General features: G+C 45.3%; 1 protein-coding gene across 5 annotated transcripts in view; it reads left to right on the top strand.

Moving 5' to 3' along the window:
- Positions 1-23194, top strand: part of cacna2d2a (calcium channel, voltage-dependent, alpha 2/delta subunit 2a) — a 1072053-nt gene that overhangs the window by 766550 nt on the left and 282309 nt on the right. For all 5 annotated transcript variants that reach the window (XM_063067752.1, XM_063067753.1, XM_063067751.1 and 2 more), the window contains 2 exons: positions 21508-21639; positions 22073-22130. In XM_063067752.1, the coding sequence (XP_062923822.1) occupies positions 21508-21639; positions 22073-22130 (190 nt within the window). The remainder of the gene's footprint in view (positions 1-21507; positions 21640-22072; positions 22131-23194) is intronic.

The raw sequence follows: 23194 nt of genomic DNA, 5'->3' as shown, positions 1-23194 counted from the left end.
CACTCTCCGGATTAATGCCGTATGTCTGGGATTCATCCCGTACTGTTTCTGATTAGTCCTATACTGTCTGGGATTAGTCCCATACTGTCTGGATTAATACCGTACTGTCTGGGATTAGTCCTGTACTGTTTCAGATTAGCCTCGTACTGTCTGGGATTAGTCCCGTATTGTCTCAGATTAGTCCCAAACTGTCTCAGATTAGTCCCATACTGTCCGGATTAATGCCGTATGTCTGGGATTCATCCCGTACTGTTTCAGATTAGTCCTATACTGTCTGGGATTAGTCCCATACTGTCTGGATTAATACCATACTGTCTGGGATTAGTCCCGTACTGTTTCAGATTAGTCTCGTACTGTCTGGGATTAGTCCCGTATTGTCTCAGATTAGTCCCAAACTGTTTCAGATTAGTCCCAAACTGTCCAGGATTAGTCCCATATTGTCTGGGATTAGTCCCATGTTGTCTCAGATTAGTCCCATACTGTTTCAGATTAGTCCCGAACTGTTTCAGATTAGTCCTGTACTGTCCGGGATTAGTCCCGTATTGTCTGGGATTAGTCCCGTATTGTCCCAGATTAGTCCCATACTGTTTCAGATTAGTCCCGTACTGTTTCAGATTGGTCCTGTACTGTCTGGGATTAGTCCCATGCTCTCTGGATTAATACCATACTGCCTCAAAGTGTCCCTTACTGTCCTAGATTAGTCCCATACTGTCTATGATTAGTCCTTTAGAGTCCTGGATTAGTAGCATACTGTACAGGGATAGTACCATACTATCTGGGATTATTTCTGTATGGTCCTGGACTAGTACTATACTGTCCAGGATTTGTCCCGTACTGTCCTGGATTAGTACCATACACCCAGGGATTAGTCCTGCACTCCCTGTCACTGATTAGTCCTGTGGTAACTGTCTGCTCTCCTCATGTTTATTGTCCTGTGCCTTATTCACCATGACATTGACAGAACCTTCCCAACCTTGTCCTACTCTCCTATCTAGTCCCTTTATTAATGTTATAGACTGTATTCATCCTGTGTTGATTCCACTAGATGACCTTTGTATTGATTGTGTGCTGTCCTCATTCACCCAGTCTAATTTAGACCTGTGCTGCCACTCCCTAATTACTCGTTTTGACCGTCCCAGATTAGTCCCATACCATTTGTTACAGATTCCTCCACACGATGACTATCCCTTATTACTCCAGTATTTATTATTCTGAATTAATCCTATTTTTATTATTCCTCACTTGTTCCACTCTAATTATCCCTGCCGACTAATCCTCATTTATTACCCAATGTTGAGTGTCCCTGAGTGATTGCTGAGTCTAATTGAAGGAAACTCTAAGGGGATGTCAGAGTTAAGTTTCTTTTACACAGAGAGAGGTGGGTGTGTGGCAGCCCTTCCAAGGGTGGAGGTAGAGAAAGATACATTAGGGATATTACAGAATCTCTTAGATTGGCACATGAATGGTAGAGTAATGAGGGTTATGCAGGAGAAAAGGGTTAGATTGGCCTTGGAGTAGGTGAAAAGGTAAGCACAACATAGACTACTACGGTGCTGTCGTGTTCTATTTCCCATGTTTCATCAGCCCTGTGTAGATTAGTCATGACCTCTGTCCCAAATTAACTCTTTGCTAATCAGGGCTGTGCTGGCTTCCCCTAATTTGTCCCATACTTAGATTCATTGATTACTCCTGTGTTTATTATCCCTGATTAGCCCACCCTGTCACTCCTGATTCCTCATTAGTCCCTTATTTATTGTTGCTGATCAGTCCCACACTGACCCCCCCCCTCAGCCCCACATTAGCTGTACGCTGACACTCCCCTGGTTAATGCTGCATTTACAGTGACTGATTAACCCTGTGTTTACAGTGCATGCATTTACAGTGACTGATTAACCCTGTGTTTACAGTGCATGGCTAAGCCCACCTTTAGAGTGCCTGGTTAACCCTGTGTTTACAGTGCCTGGTTAAACCTGCGTTAACAGTGCATGTTTAGCCCTGTGTTTAGAATGTATGAGCAATCCTGCGTTTAGAGTGCACAGTTAACACTGTGTTTAGAGAACCTGGTTAACTCTGTGTTTAGAGTGCCTGGTTAACCCTGTGTTTACAGTGCCTGGTTAACTCTGTGTTTAGAGTGCCTTGTTAATCCCACACAGCCTCTTCCTTACAGCATATTCCGCATTACTTCAATGCTGTCCCTCTGCCCAGATTCCCTTGTTCCTGAATAGCCCCATGCTAACTCTCCCTGATTCACCCCATTTCGACAAGCCATGACTTTCCCTGATTTCTCTCTAGCTGACTCTCCCTATCAGCTCATATTGAAATGTTCCTTATTATTCTTGACTGTTGCTCTGCTGCTCATCCTTAATTGAATCAGAATCAGAATCAGGTTTATTATCACTGACATATGTCATGAAATTTGTCATTCTGGGGAAGCAGTACAGTGCAATGCATAAAATATACTATAAATTACAATAAGAAATACATAAAAAGTATGCAAAGAGAACAACAACAGTGAGATAGTGTTTATGGATTGGTTCATTGCCCGTTCAGAAATCTGAAGGCAGAGGGGGAAAAGCTGTTCCTAAAACATTGAGTGTGTGCCTTCAGGCTCCTGTGCCTCACCTCTGACGGTGGTATTGAGAAGAGGGCTTCTATTGGGTGGTGTTACGTACCCCGTAACTGGGTTGCCAAACCAGCAGAAATGGATCACTCAGTTGGAGTCTGGAGTACTAGAACTAAGAAAGTTTTATTAAAGAAACAAGCAACACATTAATCGAAAGGATAATAAATGCAACAGTTCAGCGATGATAAACGCACATGTGCACAGAATTAAGATAACAGCATCAATCAAGCTCTATCGTTGTCTAGGGGTAAATGACCAATTTCAAAATGACTCAAAGTTCAGTCCAGTTAGTAGTTCAGTTTGCAGTAATCGTTGCCATGGCGATGGACAAGGTGGGGGAAGAGAGACATAGAATAGGAACAACTCATCATTCAGCACAGCTTCACTCACAGACCAGCGAGATTGCTCACGAGCAACTTTTGGGCGGGTCCTTGGTGATGTCACCTGAGGTCACCGACTGTGACCCCTCCTCCAGATGCGGTCGATCCTCTGCAGTGAACCCGGCACCCAGGCAAGGGCGGACACACACCGGGTTCCCGCTGATCGTACCTTTCCACCCTGGTCGTTGTTTGTTACTTCTCACCCACTCGTGAGAAGCGCACCGCTTCCAGGGTCTCGTTACCTCGGGTGGCGTGTGTGTCTGTCTTAGCGAACCTGTCCCCTTTTTATCCCCCTGCTGGGGTATCGCCTGTCCATCACTTCAAACAGTTCAGGGTTCAAAGGGGGGAGCCGCTCCAGACAGCTCTCTCTCCCACATCCCTTCATTACACATCTCCAGACGCTGCTCCATTGTTCCTTATCTCTCCTTCCCCTGAGGGCAGGTGGCAGACCAACTGCTGATGCCACTGATGCTAGCCCAGGCCAGCAAACATCTTAATTTTATGTGTATTCTTGTAACACTTCCCCCCTTTAAGGATTTTTACCGGGAGGTAAAAATTACAAACATGACTACATTATCTGATACATACACAATATACATCTTTAACAGTTATTTAGCTAATACAGAGAATTTGAAGCTGTCAACACCTTGACAGACAGTCATCACATTTTCTGTTCCTTTTACACGTGTTATTAATAATCCCTTAGACCAGGCTCCAACTCAGCAAACTTCATAGTGGCCAAAAACACTGATGAATTGCGACCAATGTAACCTCTCATTTGGTTTTGTCCCGGACCACAACAACAAGGGTCGTCCCATTCCGACTCAATTTTCTCTCGCAAGGGCTTAGTAGGAGGGGGACGGGTATTGACCGCAGAGTTATTGCAAAACTTCCTGCAGTACCCCACCATCTCCAAAAGCCTTCTGAGGGCCCTCTTGTCTGTCGGGGTTGGGAGGTCAGCGATAGCCTGCACTGTAGCTTGCATCAATGCCAGCTGCCCCTGTGTCACCACAATTCCCAGGTAAGTGACCTTCGTGTGGCCGAATTCATTTTTTTCAAGGTTCACTATCAAGCTGGCTTCAGACAGCCGTGTTAAATTGCCAATACACACCTCTGTGTTCATCAGCCCTTTAGTCACTGAATTACTCGAAAAATATGGGTGTTGTTTACTTGGCTGCCCTATTGTAACCACAATCACCCAACGTCCCAGTTCTTTGCATTTCCTCGGGACAATCAAACACATGGGTGCGAGTCGTTTAATTACTCCTTCGGGGATTAAGGGAGAGACCTTATCAGTAGACCTGGCCAAAACAATAGCCTTCTCCCATCTGACCGATCCCATCCTAATCTTTTCAAAATGGTTTTTTCCTCTTATCAAGGGGCCCCTAGCTTCATTGATTTCCACGCTAACACCGACTAGGTTTGTTAGCATATCAAAAGCCGGTGACCGTCTCAGTTCGCGTCGGTCATGATCAATAACATTCTTCCCCCTGGGCAGCCGGTAACTCTCTTTCATGATTCCACCAACTGTTTCCTCCAGCACCGCAAAATGTCCACCGGGGGGTACCTCGTGGGCCATGTTAAAAACCTCATCCCCATAACTCTTTTGCACCACCCCCCACTCCTCATCTGTGGATACTGTCCTTGATTTCCCTTTCTTCCTTAGCACTTCCTCATCCGCACAATAGCCTACTAGTTCCCTTGTCAAGGCTGTGTCAGAGAGAGCTGTCTCGGCAAAAACCATCAGCCCCTCGTCTCGCTCCTGCGTCTGCACAAATTCTTTCCTGGCTACTGCTACGTCCGTCCCAGCTCCCTCACTACCTCTTACCTCACTACACCCTGTCTCGTACAAGGTTGGCAGAAATGTTTCAGCCAAATTCACCATCGCGGGCGGGGCCTCCATGCTGGCAGGCTGACCCGTCAATCTCACGACTGGGAACACGATTCCTCCGGCGATGTCATTACCGAGCAAGACTTCCACGTCTTTCATCGGTAATTCGGACCTCACCCCGATCGTGACTAGTCCAGAGACCAGGTTGCTCTGTAAATGTATCTGGTGCAAAGGGACTGACTCTGTCCCTTCCCCAACACCTTTGACCTCTACCTCCCCAGTCTGGGTCTCTGAGCTAAACTCTAATACACTCTTCAGTATTAGTGACTGACACGCTCCCGTGTCTCTCCAGATCCGCACTGGAACTGGTTTTAACCTCTCCTTCACTGACACCAGTCCGGCCGAGATAAACCTCTCGCGCCCTTCCTGGACTTTTTCAGACCTGTCCTTCCCTAGCGGTTCGCTTAACAGCTCAATACAGCCATTCAAAATTTCCGCTTTTCCTTTCCCCGTCTCCTTCCTTGGGGCAAAGCACCTGGACGCAAAGTGTCCGACTTTCCCACAATTAAAACAGACGACCCCAGGAGACTTCCTACCAGACTGCTCCCGGTCTACCTTATCCTTTTCACTAGTCCCCGGCTTACTTTCTGACTTTTCCGGCGGACTCTCCCCGCCGTCCTGACTACCCTTCTGGTAGCCTTTACTCAGGGCAACCTTCATTTTATGCGTCAACGCATACTCATCCGCTAACTTAGCAGTTGCGGCTACCGTGGCTGCCTCTTTCTCATCGAGGTAGGGTCTCATACCCTCAGGGACACAACCTTTAAACTGCTCAATCAGAATCAGTTGCAGCAGTCTGTCATAATCCCCCTCTACCCCTTTCGAGGCGCACCAACGCTCACAATATGTTTGCATCTCACGAGCAAACTCCAAATACGTGCGGTCCCACCGCTTCCCCGCATTCCGGAACCTCTGCCGGTATGCCTCCGGGACCAACTCATAAATCCTGAGGATGGCCTCTTTCACCACCTCATACCTCTGGGCATCTTCCGCGGATAAAGCGGAGTAAGCTTGTTGGGCTTTCCCTTTCAGTACACTCTGAAGTAAAACAACCCACTTATCCCTCGGCCATTCCTGACTTATAGCCACCTTTTCGAAGTGGAGAAAGTACCGATCCACATCGGTATCGTCAAATGGGGGAACCAGTCTTACCTCCTGGGTCGCCCGGAACCCTCCACCTTGGTTCGGCACGAGCCCCTGCTCGGCCCTTATCTTTAACTTCTCCAGCTCAAATTCCCTTTCCCTCTGTTTCTCCTCTCTCTCCAACTGTCTTTCTCTCTCTTGCCTTTCTACCTCTTTCTCTCTCTCTTGCCTTTCTACCTCTTTCTCTCTCTCCCGCCTTTCTAACTCTCTCTCTCCCGCCTTTCTAACTCTCTCTCTTTCTCCCGCCTTTCTAACTCTCTCTCTCTCTCCCGCCTTTCTAACTCTCTCTCTTTCTCCTGCCTTTCTAACTGCTTCTCTTTGTGTTCTAACTGCCGTACCCGGAACTCGTGCTCGAGTCTCAGTTTTTCAAGCTGTACCTGTACCGCGTCTCCAGCAGGTTTTTCAATAGACACCACCCCCAGCTCACCTTGGGGAAACACACCTTTAGATACATAGTGCTCTACAATAGCTCTGTGTATCTCCTCTCTCCTCATTGTCGACTTCACCTTGGCAAGATTCACCCGTTTGGCCACAGCTATCAATTCCGATTTCCTGGCATCCTCTAATGCCTCCAAGGTCGGCGCCTTTATAAATTCCTCAACCTCCATTTCTGCTGTTTGTCTTTTTTTTCTTTCGGGAATTTTAACCCAATCAATTTACTCCGTCCCAAATTTAGCGTTCAAAATCGCGGACGAGAACCCCACTTATGTTACGTACCCCGTAACTGGGTTGCCAAACCAGCAGAAATGGATCACTCAGTTGGAGTCTGGAGTACTAGAACTAAGAAAGTTTTATTAAAGAAACAAGCAACACATTAATCGAAAGGATAATAAATGCAACAGTTCAGCGATGATAAACGCACATGTGCACAGAATTAAGATAACAGCATCAATCAAGCTCTATCGTTGTCTAGGGGTAAATGACCAATTTCAAAATGACTCAAAGTTCAGTCCAGTTAGTAGTTCAGTTTGCAGTAATCGTTGCCATGGCGATGGACAAGGTGGGGGAAGAGAGACATAGAATAGGAACAACTCATCATTCAGCACAGCTTCACTCACAGACCAGCGAGATTGCTCACGAGCAACTTTTGGGCGGGTCCTTGGTGATGTCACCTGAGGTCACCGACTGTGACCCCTCCTCCAGATGCGGTCGATCCTCTGCAGTGAACCCGGCACCCAGGCAAGGGCGGACACACACCGGGTTCCCGCTGATCGTACCTTTCCACCCTGGTCGTTGTTTGTTACTTCTCACCCACTCGTGAGAAGCGCACCGCTTCCAGGGTCTCGTTACCTCGGGTGGCGTGTGTGTCTGTCTTAGCAAACCTGTCCCCTTTTTATCCCCCTGCTGGGGTATCGCCTGTCCATCACTTCAAACAGTTCAGGGTTCAAAGGGGGGAGCCGCTCCAGACAGCTCTCTCTCCCACATCCCTTCATTACACATCTCCAGACGCTGCTCCATTGTTCCTTATCTCTCCTTCCCCTGAGGGCAGGTGGCAGACCAACTGCTGATGCCACTGATGCTAGCCCAGGCCAGCAAACATCTTAATTTTATGTGTATTCTCGTAACAGTGGTGAAAGTCCTCCATGATGGAGGCTGCCTTTTTGCAGCATCATCTTTTGAAGATGTCCTCGATGGTGGGGAGAGCAGTGGCCATGAAGGAGCTGGCTCAGTCTGCAATGCTCTGCAGCATTTTCCAGTCCTCTGCACCGGCACCTCCACACCAGTGATGCAGCTAGTCAGAATGCGCTCCATGTGTAGCTGTAGAAATTTGTCAGAGCTTTTGGAGACAGATCAAATCTCCTCAAACTCATAATGAAATATAGTCACCGTCACTCAAACCTCAATAACAAGGTCTCCTTCTTGAAAGCTCCAGGCAGCCCCACTGCCTCTGACACACACTCCTAGCTGTAGACTTTGAGAGTTGCCCTCCTAGTGTTTCACATAAGTCTCCATATTAGTCCTGTTTGCTTCTACTGGATGACAATGTTTGGAATCAAAAGATTGAGCATGGTGCGGCTAGAGTCCGAAACTGCATATACTTCAATGCAAGAAGTATCATAGAAAATTGGATCATAGTGCTGAAGATGAGGTAGCTGGTTTACAAACAGAGGCAATATGTAGTGAGGAGAGGCAAATTTTCAGTCTACAGGATGAGTTGCAACGTAAAAGGCAGACAAAATCAGAAAGGGTAAATACAGGGCAGAAGGTGTTATATTTGAATGTGCGCATTAGGTTGAATAAGGTAGATGAACTTGTACCACAGTTGCAGATTGGTAGGTATAATGTTGTAGGCATCACTGAATCATGGCTGAAAAAAAATTATAGCTGGGAGCTTAATATCCAAGGATACACATTGTATTAAAAGGACAGGCAGGAAGGCAGAGGGGGTGGCATTGCTCTGTTGGTAAAAAATGAATTCAAATTATTAGGAGGAGGTGAGATAGGGTTGGAAGGTGTTGAATTGTTGTGGGTAGAGCTAAGGAACTGCAAGGGTAAAAAGGAGTTGTGAACAGATCCCCAAACTGTAGTAGAAATGTGGTCTACAAATTACAATGAGAGATAGAAAATGCATGTCAAAAGGGCAATATTACAATACTCATGGAGGATTTCAATATGCAGGTAGATTGGGAAAATCAGATTGGTGCTGGATTCCTGGTGGGGTAATTTCCAGAATGGCTACAAGATGGCTTTTTAGTTGTGGTTGAGCCTACTTGAGCCCACTTGCAGATAAACTATTCTAGATTGGGTGTTGTGCAATGAACCAGAATTGATCAGAGAACTTATGATAAAGGAACCCTTCGGGGAAAGTGATCATAATAGAATCAAATTCACCCTTAAATTTGAGAAGGAGAAGCTAAGGTCAGATGTATCAGTATTACAGTGGAGTAAAGGGAACTACAGAGGCATGAGAGAGGAGTTAGCCAGAATTGATTGGAAAAGAACACTGGCAGGGATGATGGCAGAGCAGCAATTTCTGGAAGCAATTCAGAAGGCACAGGTTATACACATCCTAAAAAGGAAGAAATATACTTAAGGCAAGATGACACAACTATGGCCTACAAGAGAAGTCAAGGCCAACATACGAGCCAAAGAGAGGGCAAAAATTACTGAAAAGTTAGAGGTTTAGAAAGCTTTTGAAAACCAACAGAAGGCAACTAAAAAAGTCCTAAGAAGGTAAAGATGGAATAAGAAAGTAAGCTAGCCAATAATATTAAAGAGGATACCAAAAGTTTCTTCATAAAGTGTAAAAGAGAGGCAAGAGTGGATATCAGACCACTGGAAAACAATGTTGGAGAGATAGTATTGGAGAACAACAAAATGGCAGATGAACTGAATGAGTATTTTGCATCAGTCTTCACTGTGGAAGACACTAGCTGTATGTTGGAAATTCCAGGTGTCAAGGGTCATGAAGTATGTGTACCATAACTAGAGAGAAGGTTCTTGGTAGAGGAGGTCTGAAGTCAAGTCAAGTCACTTTTTAGTGTCATTTCGACCATAACTGCTGGTACAGTACACAGTAAAAACGAGACAACATTGTTCAGGACCATGGTGCTACATGAGCAATACAAAAACTACACTAAACTACGTAAAACACAAAACTACACTAGACTACAGACCTACCCAGGAATACATAAAGTGCACAAAACAGTGCAGGCATTACAATAAATCATAAACAAGACAATAGGCACAATAGAGAGCAGTAGGTTGGTGTCAGTCCAGGCTCCGGGTATTGAGGAGTTTGATGACTTGGGGGAAGAAACTGTTAGATAGTCTGGTCGTGAGAGCCCGAATACTTTGGTACCTTTTGCCAGATGGCAGGAGGGAGAAGAGTTTGTATGAGGGGTGTGTGGGGTCCTTCATAATGCTGTTTGCTTTACGGATGCAGCATGTGGTGTAAATGTCTCTAATGGCGGTAAGAGAGACCCCGATGATCTTCTCACTGACCTCACTATCCACTGCAGGGTCTTGCGATCCAAGATGGTGCAATTTCTGAACCAGGCAGTGATGCAGCTGCTCAGGATGCTCTCAGTACAACCTTTGTAGAATGTGGTGAGGATAGGGTGTGGGAGATGGAATTTTCTCAGCCTTTGCAGAAAGTAGAGACTCTGCTAGGCTTTCTTTGCTATGGAGCTGGTGTTGTGGAACCAGGTGAGATTCTCCGCCAGGTGAACACCAAGAAATTTGGTTCTCTTAACATTCTCTATGGAGGAGTCGTCGATATTCAGCAGAGAGTGGTGGCTCTGTGTCCTCCTCAAGTCAACAAACATCTCTTTTGTTTTGTTCACATTCAGAGACAGGTTGTTGGCTCTGCACCAGTCCGTTAGCCGCTGCACCTCCTCTCTGTATGCTGACTCATCGTTCTTGCTGATGAGACCCACCACGGTCGTGTCATCGGCAAACTTGATGATGTGGTTCGAGCTGTGTGTTGCAGCACAGTCGTGGGTCAGCAGAGTGAACAGCAGTGGACTGAGCACACAGCCCTGGGGGGCCCCCGTGCTCAGTGTGATGGTGTCGGAGATGCTGCTTCCAATCCGGACTGACTGAGGTCTCCCAGTCAGGAAGTCTAGGATCCAGTTGCAGAGGGAGGTGTTCAGGCCCAGTAGGCTCAGCTTTCCAATCAGTTTCTGAGGAATGATTGTGTTGAATGCTGAACTGAAGTCTATGAATAGCATTCGAACGTACGTGTCTTTTTTGTCCAGGTGGGTTAGGGCCAGTTGGAGGGTGATGGCAATGGCGTCGTCTGTTGAGCGGTTGGGTCGGTACAAGGTAGAGAAGTCACCTGGATAAGATAGTGTACACCCCAGTGTTCTGAAAGAGATGGCTGGAGAGATTGTGAAGGCATTAGTAATGATATATCAAGAATCATTAGGTTCTGGAATGGTTCTAGAAGAATGGGAAATTGCAAATGTCACTCTATTCTTCAATTAAGGAATTAAGGGAAACAAGTAGTGAGATCATGGAAACTGTACAGATCGAAAAGGAGGAGGTCTTTGCTGTCTTGAGGAAAATTAAAGTGGATAAATGCCTGGGACCTGACAGGGTGTTCCCTCAGACCTTGAAGGAGACTAGTGTTGAAATTGCAGGGGCCCTGGCAGAAATATTTAAAATGTCGCTGTCTACAGGTGAGGTGCCGGAGGATTGGAGAGTGGCTCATGGTGTTCCGTTGTTTAAAAAAGGATCGAAAAGTAATCCGGGAAATTATAGGCCAGTAAGTTTAACATCGGTAGTAGGTAAGTTATTAGAGGGAGTACTAAGAGACAGAATCTACAAGCATTTGGATAGACTGGGACTTATCAGGGAGAGTCAACATGGCTTTGTGCGTGGTAGGTCATATTTGACCGATCTACTGGAGTTTGTCGAGGAGGTTATCAGGAAAGTGGATGAAGGGAAGGCAGTGGATATTGTCTACATGGACTTCAGTAAGGCCTTTGACAAGGTCCCGCATGGGAGGTTAGTTAGGAAAATTCAGTCGCTAGGTATACATGGAGAGGTGGTAAATTGGATTAGACATTGGCTCGATGGAAGAAGCCAGAGAGTGGTGGTAGAGAATTGCTTCTCTGAGTGGAGGCCTGTGAATAGTGGTGTGCCACAGGGATCAATGCTGGGTCCATTGTTATTTGTCATCTATATCAATGATCTGGATGATAATGTGGTAAATTGGATCAGCAAATTTGCTGATGATACAAAGATTGGAGGTGTAGTAGACAGTGAGGAAGGTTTTCAGAGCCTGCAGAGGGACTTGGACCAGCTGGAAAAATGGACTAAAAAATGGCAGATGGAGTTTAATACTGACAAGTGTGAGGTATTGCACGTTGGAAGGACAAACCAACATAGAACATACAGGGTTAACGGTAAGGCACTGAGGAGTGCAGTGGAACAGAGGGATCTGGGAATACAGATACAAAATTCCCTAAAAGTGGCGTCACAGGTAGATAGGGTCGTAAAGAGAGCTTTTGGTACATTGGCCTTTATTAATCAAAGTATTGAGTATAAGAGCTGGAATGTTACGATGAGTTTGTATAAGGCATTGGTGAGGCCGAATCTGGAGTATTGTGTTCAGTTTTGGTCACCAAATTACAGGAAGAATATAGATAAAGTTGATGAAAGAGTGCAGAGAAGGTTTACAAGGATGTTGCCGGGACTTGAGAAACTCAGTTACAGAGAAAGGTTGAATAGGTTGGGACTTTATTCCCTGGAGCGTAGAAGAATGAGGGGAGATTTGATAGAGGTATATAAAATTATGATGGGTATAGATAGAGTGAATGCAAGCAGGCTTTTTCCACTGAGGCAAGGGGAGAAAAAAACCAGAGGACATGGGTTTAGGGTGAGGGGGGAAAAGTTTAAAGGAAACATTAAGGGGGGCTTCTTCACACAGAGAGTGGTGGGAGTATGGAATGAGCTGCCAGACGAGGTGGTAAATGCGGGTTCTTTTTTAACATTTAAGAATAAATTGGACAGATACATGGATGGGAGGTGTGTGGAGGGATATGGTCCATGTGCAGGTCAGTGGGACTAGGCAGAAAATGGTTCGGCACAGCCAAGAAGGGCCAAAAGGCCTGTTTCTGTGCTGTAGTTTCTATGGTTTCTATGGTTCAAGAAGGGGGAGAGGCAGAAGAAAGGAAACTATAAGCCAGTTAGTCTGACGCCAATGGTTGGGAAGATGTTGGAGTTGATTATTAAGGATGAAGAGTACTTGGAGGTACATGATAAAATGGGTCGTAGATAGCATGGTTTCCTTGAGAGAAAATCTTCTCTGACAAATCTGTTGGAATTCTTTGAAGAAATAACAAGCAGGATAGACAAAGGAGAATCAGTGAATGTTGTGTACTTGAATTTCCAGAAGGCCTTTGACAAGGTGCCACATATGAGGCTGTTTAACAAGCTACGAGCCCATGGTATTACAGGAAAGATTCTAGCATAGATAAAGCAGTGGCTGATTGACAAGAGGCAGAGTGGGAATAAAGGAGCCTTTTCTGGTTGGCTGCCGGTGACTAGTAGGGTTCCACATGAGTCTATGTTGGGACCGATTTTTTTTAATGTTATTCAGCTGTGAGATGGAATTGATGGTATTGTGGCCAAGTTTGCAGGTGGTATGAAGACAGGTGAGGGGCAGGTATTTTTGAGGAAGTAAAGAGGCTACAGAGGGACTTGAACAGATTAGGAGAATGGGCAAAGAAATGACAGTGTTGGGAAGTGTATGGTCAGGCACTTTGGTAGGACAAATGAAAGCGTTGACTCTTTTCTAATTGGAGAGAAAATATAAAAACTGGGCTGCAAAGAGACTTGGTTAATTTGCAGGTTGAATCTGTGGTGATGAAGGCAAATGCAATGTTAGCATTCATTTCAAGAGGACTAGAATATAAAAGCAAGGATGTAATGTTGAGACTTTAAAAAGCACTTGTGAGGTCTCACTTAGATAATTATGAGCAGTTTAGGGTGCCATATCCTAGAAAGGATGTGCTGAAACTGGAGAAGGTTCAAAGAAGGTTCACAAAAATGACCCCAGCATTGTCATTTGAAGAGTGTTTGATGGCTCATAGCCATCTAGAATTCAGAAGAATGAGGGGTGACCTCATTGAATCGTATTGAATGGTGAAAGGCCTTGACAGAGTGGATGTGAAGAGGATGTTTCCTATGGTGGGAGAGTCTAAGACCTGAGGACACAGCCTCAGAATAGAGGGGTGTACTTTTAGAATGGAGGTGAGGAGGAATTTCTTTAGGCAGAGAGTGGTGAATCTGTGGAATTCTTTGCCACAGGAAGCTGTATATTTAAGGCAGAGGTTGATAGATTCTTGATTGGTCAGGGCATGAAAGGATATGACGAGAAGGCGGGAGATTGGGGCTGAGAGAAAAATTAGATCAGCCGTGGTGAAAAGGTGGAACAGACCAAATGGCCTAATAATGCTCCTATATCTTATGGTTTTATGGATGACCCTTTTCTGACTGTGAGCTGTCTCCATTCACCCATACAGTCTGTACCTGATCAGTCTTGTACTGAATAACTTTAGATCCATAATGCCACTCCCTAGTTCAAAATTCAAATTTCAAAGAAAATTTATTATCAAAGTACATATGTGTAACTATGTCCTACCTTGAGATCAATTTCCTTGCAGACATTCACAGGAAAATAAAGAAATACAATAGAATTTATAAAAAACTATAAATAACAAAGACTGACAAACAACCATTATGTAAAAGGAGACAAATAGTGCCGATAATTTTTAAAATGTAAATAAATAATCATAGTCATAGTCATAGTCATAGTTGTACTTTATTGATCCCGGGGGAAATTGGTTTTCGTTACAGTTGCACCATAAATAATAAATAGTAATTAAACCATGAGTAGTTAAATAGTAATATGTAAATTATGCCAGGAAATAAGTCCAGGACCAGCCTATTGGCTCAGGGTGTCTGACCCTCCAAGGGAGGAGTTGTAAAGTTTGATGGCCACAGGCAGGAATGACTTCCTATGACGCTCTGTGCTGCATCTCGGTGGAATGAGTCTCTGGCTGAATGTACTCCTGTGCCCAACCAGTACATTATGTAGTGGATGGGAGACATTGTCCAGGATGGCATGCAACTTGGACAGCATCCTCTTTTCAGACACCACCGTCAGAGAGACCAGTTCCATCCCAACTTCACTGGCCTTACAAATGAGTTTGTTGATTCTGTTGGTGTCTGCTACCCTCAGCCTGCTGCCCCAGCACACAACAGCAAACATGATAGCACTGGCCACCACAGACTCGTAGAACATCCTCAGCATCGTCCGGCAGGTTGAAGGACCTCAGTCTCCTCAGGAAATAGAGCCGGCTCTGACCCTTCTTGTAGATGGCTTCAGTGTTCTTTGACCAGTCCAGTTTATTGTCAACTCGTATCCCTAGGTATTTGTAATCCTCCACCATGTCCAGACTGACACCCTGGATGGAAACAGGGGTCACCGGTACCTTAGCTCTTCTCAGGTCTACCACCAGCTCCTTAGTCTTTTTCACATTAAGCTGCAGGTAATTCTGCTCACACCATGTGACAAAGTTTCCTACCGTAGCCCTGTACTCAGCCTCATCTCCCTTGCTGATGCATCCAACTATGGCAGAGTCATCTGCAAACTTCTGAAGATGTCAAGACTCTGTGCAGTAGTTGAAGTCCGAGGTGTAAATGGTGAAGAGAAAGGGAGACAAGACAGTCCCCTGTGGAGACCCAGTGCTGCTGATCACTGTGTCAGACGCACAGTGTTGCAAGTACACGTACTGTGGTCTGCCAGTCAGGTAATCAAGAATCCATGACACCAGGAGAGCACCCACCTGCATCGCTGTCAGCTTCTCCCCCAGCAGAGCAGGGCCGATGGTGTTGAACGCACTGGAGAAGTCAAAAAACATGACCCTCACAGTGCTCTCTGGCTTGTCCAGGTGGGCGTAGACATGGTTCAGCAGGTAGACGATGACATCCTCAACTCCTAGTCAGGGCTTGTAGGCGAACTGGAGGAGATCTAAGTGTGGCCTGACCATAGGCCGGAGCAGCTCCAGAACAAGTCTCTCCAGGGTCTTCATGATGTGGGAGGTCAATGCCACCGGTCTGTAGTCATTGAGGCCGCTGGGGCGCGGCGTCTTCGGCACAGGGACGAGGCAGGATGTCTTCCACAGTACAGGAACCCTCCGGAGCCTCAGGCTCAGGTTGAATACATGACGAAGTACTCCACATAGCTGAGGGGCACAGGCTTTGAGCACCCTGGTACTGACACCATCCGGTCCTGCAGCCTTGCTTGGGTTGAGACGTTTCAGCTGTCTTCTCACCTGTTCAGCTGTGAAGCCCACCGTGGTGGTTTCGTGTGGGGAAGAGGTATAGTCTTGAGAGCAGGGTGAGGGACTGTGAGGAGGGGTAGGAGGGAAGAATGGAATATGTGTTGGTTGGGGGCCGACAACAGATGGCTCATGTGGGGGATGGGCAGGGGTCACAATGTCAAATCTGTTAAAGAACAGGTTAAGTTCGTTGGCCCTGTCCACACTGCCTTCCGCTCCTCTGCTGCTAGTTTTCCGCAACCCAATGATGGTCCTCATCCCCCTCCAGACCTCTCTCATGTTGTTCTGCTGGAGTTTCCACTCAAGCTTCCTCCTGTACCTGTCTTTAGCCTCCCTGATCCTGGCTTTCAGGTCACTCTGTATTGCCCTCAGCTCCTCCCTATTTCCATCTCTAAACGTCCTCTTTTTAGCGTTCAGGATGTCCTTAATGTCCTTTGTTACCCATGGCTTGTTATTTGAATAACAAAGGACAGTTCTTGTCGGAACATTGCAGTCCACACAGAAGTTGATGTAATCAGTGATGCACTCTGTGAGCCCATCAATATTCTCTCCATGTGGCTCACAGAGTGCATGCCAGTCTGTCACCTCAAAACAACCCTGGAGCGCCTCATAAGCCTCCTCCGACCATTTCCTCACTGTCCTCGAGGTTGCAGGTTTACTCTTCACCAGAGGCACGTAGCAGGGTTTTAGATGCACCAGGTTGTGATCTGACCTTCCTAGTGGGGGGAGGGGAGAGGAGCTGTATGCATCCTTAACGTTAGCGTACATTAAATCCAGAGTCCTCTCCCCTCTGGTTGTACAGCTCACATACTACGTGAAGTTGGGCAGTGTTCTAGCCATGGTAACATGGTTGAAGTCACCCGAGATGGTAATGAGGGCACTTGGGTGCTGGGTTTGTAATCTGGCTATGATGGTGTAAATGATGTTACACGCCGACGTCGGGTTGGCAGAGGGAGAGATGTACACAACAACCACAATTGCATGCGAGATTTCCCTTGGCAAATAATATGGCCGGAGTCCAATAAAGCAAAAAAGTTCAATATCCAGGCTACAAACACGTCCCTTGATCATAATATGCCCAGGATTGCATCATCTGTTGTTTACCAGAACCGCCAGCCCCCCTCCTTTACGCTTACTGCTCTCCGTGCAATTCCGGTCAGCTCGAACGGTCTGGGAGCCCTCTATGGAAACGCTTTGATTGGGTATGTCCTCGTGCAGTCACATCTCAGTAAAACACATGACACTGCTGTCCCGAAATGTTCTCTGACTCCTGACAAGCGCCGTCAGTTCGTCCATTTTATTCCCCAGCAATCTCACATTTCCAATGATGAGAGAGGGGAGACACAACTTATAACTTCTCTTCTCCATAAGCCTCTGTTGTCTCGACCCGGTCCTCTTCCCTCCCCTTTTTGATCCCCCTCTGCATCCTCTGTGTGTTTTCCTCCAGAATAGAGAGCAAGTGTTGCTGAACCCTTGAAAATGAGTCCATTGTTTCCGTGATCAGTTTAGCGTTGAGGTGAATGAAGTTATCAGTGCCAGTTTAGGAGTATGATGGTTGAAGGCAATGACTGTTCCTGAACCTGGAGGTGTGGGACCTCAGGCTCCTGTAACTCCTGTGCAAAGAGAGGTAGATGTGAGGAGAGAGCATAGCCTGGTTGGTGGGGCTCCTTGATGTTGGATGCTGCTTTCTTGTGGCAGTGCTCTTTGTAAATGTGCTCAATGGTGGGGAGGGCTTTGCCTGTGATGACTGGGCTGTAATTACCCTGTTGTATTACCCCCGATGTCAAGTGCTCTACATTCAGGCCACTTCCTCTTCCACTGTCACCTCAGGGTGTCAGAGTCGGTAGCTGGGGTGTGCTCCAACCCTGTCATGGTGTGAGTGAGAGATGAGGCTGGAGTTCTCTCTCCCAGCTGGGTGAAGTGCTAGTAGCTCATGAAATTCATTTGGGGGCTTTCTCATTACTGCACCACTTCCCCAGACAGAAAGTATTTGCTATAGTTGCACGCGCATTTGAAAAATTACTATGTTTTCTTTTCAAACAGCATCGAGGCAATGCATTGTTTTAAAATCTCTGTTTAGGAGCATGTGAACATATAGGTCCCAGTATGAAGGAGTTAAAATACAGGCTTCATGTTCTGAAATAATTTGTGATCTGTTGGCTACATTCTTCAGTCTTGGACAGAATTCTGAATTCTTGGATTGTTGCCAGTTGGTATTAGTGGCAGTTATTACAGCACCACCTGGGGTTCAAATCCATCTCTACCTGTAAGGAGTTTGTACATTCTCCCTATGGCCACATGGGTTTCCCCAAGTGCTCCAGTTTCCTCCCACAGTCCAAAGACGTGCAGGTTAGTCAGTTAATTCGTCACAAATGTGGCATGGGCTCATTGGGCTGGAGAGGCCCTGTTACTCTGCTGTATCTGTAAATTTAAAAAATGTCACCTATTTCAAGATATAGTAAAAAGGTTTTGTTTGCATGCCATCCATCAAGATAGTAAAAACAAAACAGAATGCAGAACATAGTGTGGCAACCACAGAGAAGGTGTAAACAATAAAGGTACAATGACCGCAATGTGATAGGTTGGGAGATCAAAAGTACATCTTTATCCTACCAGCTCTGATGAAATTCAGATAGAAACTGCCCTTGAATCTAGTTGTGTGTTCTCGAGCTTGGAGGAAGGAGAAGAGCGAATGACTAGGCTAAGAGAGGTCTTTGTTTTATAAGACCTTAAGACATAGGAGCAGAATGAGGCCACTCAACCATTAGTCAGTGGTGGAGGCAGATACATTAGTGAAATTTAAGAGACTACTAGACAGGTATATGCAGGGACTTAAGGTGGGGTGTTATATGGGAGGCAATGTTTAAGGGTTGGCACAACATTGTGGGCTGAAGGGCCTGTACTGTGCTGTACTATTCTATGTTCTGTGTTCTAAGTCTGCTCCGCTAGTCCATCATAGCTGATGCCGGATTCCACTTCAACCTCTACGCCTGCCTTCTCACCATACCATTTGGTGCCCTGACCAATCAGGAAATTGTCAGCTTCCACCTTAAATATAGACACTGACGCAGCCTCCACTGCTGTCTGTGGCAGAGCATTCCACAGATTTACCACTCTCTGGATAAAAAAATTCCTTCTTCCTCCCTTCTAAAAGGTCGCCCTCAATTTTGAGGCTGTGCCCTCTAGTTCTGGATACCCCCACCATAGGAAACATCCTTTCCACATCCACCCTATCTAGTACTTTCAACCTTCGGTGGGTTTCAATGAGATCTCCCCGCATTCCAGAATACAGATCCAAAGCTGCCTCATATGTTAACCCCTTCATTGGTGGAATCATCCTCATGAACCGCCACTGGACTCTGTCCAATGACAACACAGCCTTTCTGAGATAAGGAGCCCAAAACTGTTCACAATATTCCAATTGTGGCCTGACTAGGGTCTTATAAAGGCTCAAAATTATCTTCTTGTTTTTATATTCTACACCCCCCCCCCCCGCCAAAATAAATGCTAGCATTGCATTTACCACAGACTCAACCTGTAAATTAACCTTCTGGGAGTCTTGCACAAGGACTCCCAAGTCTTCTGCACCTCTGATGTTTGAACCTTCTCCCCATTTAGATAACAGCCCACACTATTGTTCCTTTTACCAAAATCCATTATTATACATTTCCCAGAACTATATTCCGCCACAGTTTTGTCAATTCTTCCAATTTGTCTTACATTGCTTCCTCAGCACTACCTACCCCTCCACCTATCCTCGCGTCATCCGCAAATTTTGCCACAAAGCATTAATTCCATTATCCAAATCATTGACAAACAGTGTGAAAAGTAGCGGTCCCAATACTGACCCCTGAGGAGCACCACTTGTCACCGGCAGCCAACCAGAAAAGGCCCCTTTTATTCCCACTCACTGCCTCCTGCCTGTCAGCCATTCCTCTATCCATGCCAGTATCTTTCCTGTAATGCATGGGATCTTATCTTATTAAGCAGCCTCATGTGTGGGACCTTATCAAATGCCTTCTGAAAATCTAAGTAAATGACATCCACTACCTCTCCTTTGTCCACACTGCTTGCTACTTCCTCGAAGACCTCTAACAGATTTGTTAGGCAAGATTTCCCTTCATAGAAACCATGCTGACTTTGACTTATTTTATCATTAGTCTCCAAGTATCCCGAAACCTCATCCTTAATAATAGATTCCAACACTTTCCCAACCACTGAGGTTAGGCTGACTGGCCTATAATTTCCTTTCTTTTGCCTTCCTCCCTTCTTAAAGAGTGGAGTGACGTTTGTAATCTTCCAGCCCTCTGGTACCATGCCAGAATCAAGTGATTCTTGAAAGATCATGACTAATGCATCCGTTATCTCTTCAACAACCTATGTTGGCTGCTTTCCTGCAGCAGGAAGTATAGAAGGAGCCAGTGGAGGTAATATTGGTTCATGTAATGGCTGGATTGGAATTCCGTCCACTGGAAATCTTAGCAAATCTCTGCAATTTCTTGCAGTCTTGGACAGAGCTGTAGCCGTACCAAGCTGTGATGCATTTGGGTAAGATTGTTTCCGCAGTATATCTGTAAGCACTGGTAAGAGTCATCAGGGATATGTTCAATTTCCTTAGCCATTTGAGAAGGTAAAGCTGTCGGTGTGCTTTCTTGTCCCTAGTATCCATGTGATTAGAACAGGACAATTTTATTTAAGGCTACTTTACACATGAGCTTGTTTATTATGATTGCTTTGTACAATAAAATCATTGTTTTCTTTTGAAAATGATGTCTCTGTTATATAGTTACTTGCACATAGACTATCTCCAGGTTACAGACACTTGACTTATGGACAGCTCTACATATGAATGAGCTGCCATAAGTTATTTCATTGAAAAGTCTGATGTACAAATGTTCAACAGAACTAGTACATACAGTATTCCTACTCCATTTTTAGTAAGTGTTTTTTTCTTATTAGTTCGATGTGATGCCATTCATTATAATACTGTGGAGGAGTGATTACCATATCGAGGGACTTTAATGTATTTTCTGACTTACCGATAAAATGAGCTTCTGTTTGTTGGTAAAGGTCAGAATTATTCACTACGGGTGTACTCTGTAAGTGGTATCATCAAAGGGCATAGAGGCATAGTGACAACATTATTTCAGATGCTGTGACCTCCTTGCTGTTATAGTTAATTAAAATAAACCATTTCATTCAAAACTCCTGTAATGCCACTGTAAGTAGAAATTTCCAGAACACAGAACATAGAACACAGGGCGCAGTATAGGCCCTTCAGCCCACAATGTTGTACCAACTTTATAAACTGAGGTCAATCTAACTCTTCCCTCCTACATAACCTTCCATTTTCCTATCATCCATGTGCCTATCTGAGAGTTCCTTAAATGCCCCTAATGTATCTGCATCTGCCACCACCCCTGTGTGAAAAACAAATTACCTCTGTCATATCCACTATGCTCTCCTCCAGTCACCTTTACATTATACCCCATTGTATTAGCCATTTCTTCCCTGGGATTAAAAAATATAGCTATCCACTCGACCTATGCGTCTTATCAGCACTTAGGACTGTCCCAGGACAACCCTTGGTATGCATTCTTCTGTCATTAGTTACTGAGCAGTGGTAGAATTTTGGTAACCATGTATTGTTGCTGCCGATATCTTTTCTGATTTCAGCGACGGTTATCCTCAATGAGTTGAACTGGACAGCAGCCCTGGAGGACGTGTTCAAACGCAATCGTGAGGATGACCCTTCGCTACTCTGGCAGGTGTTTGGAAGTGCCACAGGTGTCACCAGGTATTACCCAGGTATGTCACGAGTATCAGGCAATGCAATTAACTCATTGCCTTGTCATGCCATACAAACTGAAAGTAACTTTGCTACTGAGTTAAGGGACACACATTTCTCAACACGTCTCCTCTTGGCACTCTTGCTCAGATCCTTACCATTCATTTAGACGGTTGTAGAGCCATCACAATGAAACAAAAATCCTTTGAGTAGTGAAAACTGGCCTCTGCCCTCAGTTCTCATGGAGCGGTTTCTGCACTGAGAGTTGCACCTAACAGACATCTCACCTAGACTCTGCCTGATCATAACTCAGGAGCGTCACTGAAAATTCATCAGAAGAATCCTAATGGGACATGGAATGGAATTAACCAAGTGTTGGTTCACAGTTTGCATATGCTTACTCTCTCATCCATGTCACCAGTTTACCTTTGTAACTGTTTGTGTTCTTTGCAGCAACTCCCTGGGGCCTGCCCAATAAGATTGATCTGTATGATGTACGACGGAGACCCTGGTGAGTGACAGAGCACTGCAAAAATGTCCATGAATTCAGTAGAATGAGGGTGGCCTGATAGCGTAGCAGTAAGTGCAACACTTTACAGTCTGCCAGCTGTAAGATCGAGCTTCAGTTCCCTCTGCCGTCTATGAGGAGTACGTATGTATATGCGTTCTCCTGGTGACCGCTTGGATTTCTTCCAGGTGCTCCCGCTTTGAGCCACAGTCTAAGGAAGTACGGTTAGAGTTAGTGAGTTGTGGGCATGTTCTGTAGGCAATCCTCACTGATTTGATTTGATGCATTTCACTGTATGTGTTGCTGTTTTAATCTCAGTGTGTCAAATAAAGCTAATCTCTTCAACCTGATGGTAAACTGGGTTATGCTGAATTACATCACTAATGAAAATCACAGTGGTGCAGCTGGTAGAACCACCGCCTCACTGCTCTGATGACCCAGGTTCGATCCTGACCTTGGGTGCTGGGGAAGGATAGGTTACATGGGAATTAGTGGGAAAATGGGATTATTTGAGGGGCTGAATAGCCTACATGTCTTCATGTATGAAAATATGTTTGTCTAAGATAACACAGTGGATCCCCATTAATTGAGACAGCCGCTTATTTGGAACAACTCTTAAAGAACAAAACTTATCGAGAAAATAGCCAGGATTCATTTCATTTATTTGGTACACTATGCTGCTTAATTGGGGCAGGAGACTGTTGCTGAACAGTTTCTAACCAGCATGAACTTTTGTGGCAATTAGACACTACACCATGCTTAGATCAAACACTTTTTAAATAGTGTCAGATGCATGTGCTCCTTTTCAAAAAGCAGTGATCTTTGTCACTGATCGTTGGTGAGAAATACGCAATAACTGTTTTGCTCACTGTGGTTTCAAGCATTCAGACTTGGAGATGCCAGAAACAGTCAGGAGTGAAAATGAAACAATTTCACTACTTCAGAAAGTTAGGAATCACAAAGAACTTGAGGGTATCAACAATCATCTTGTTTTTTTTCAATGAAAATGAAGATTTGGGGGATGCAATCGTTGAAGGCAGAGGCAGTCCATTATCTGCAGTAGGTGT

The sequence above is a fragment of the Mobula hypostoma genome, chromosome 15 (assembly GCF_963921235.1).
Source record: "Mobula hypostoma chromosome 15, sMobHyp1.1, whole genome shotgun sequence".
In the NCBI taxonomy this organism is placed as follows: Eukaryota; Metazoa; Chordata; class Chondrichthyes; order Myliobatiformes; family Myliobatidae; genus Mobula; species Mobula hypostoma.
This window is presented reverse-complemented; position numbering and strand designations above follow the sequence as displayed.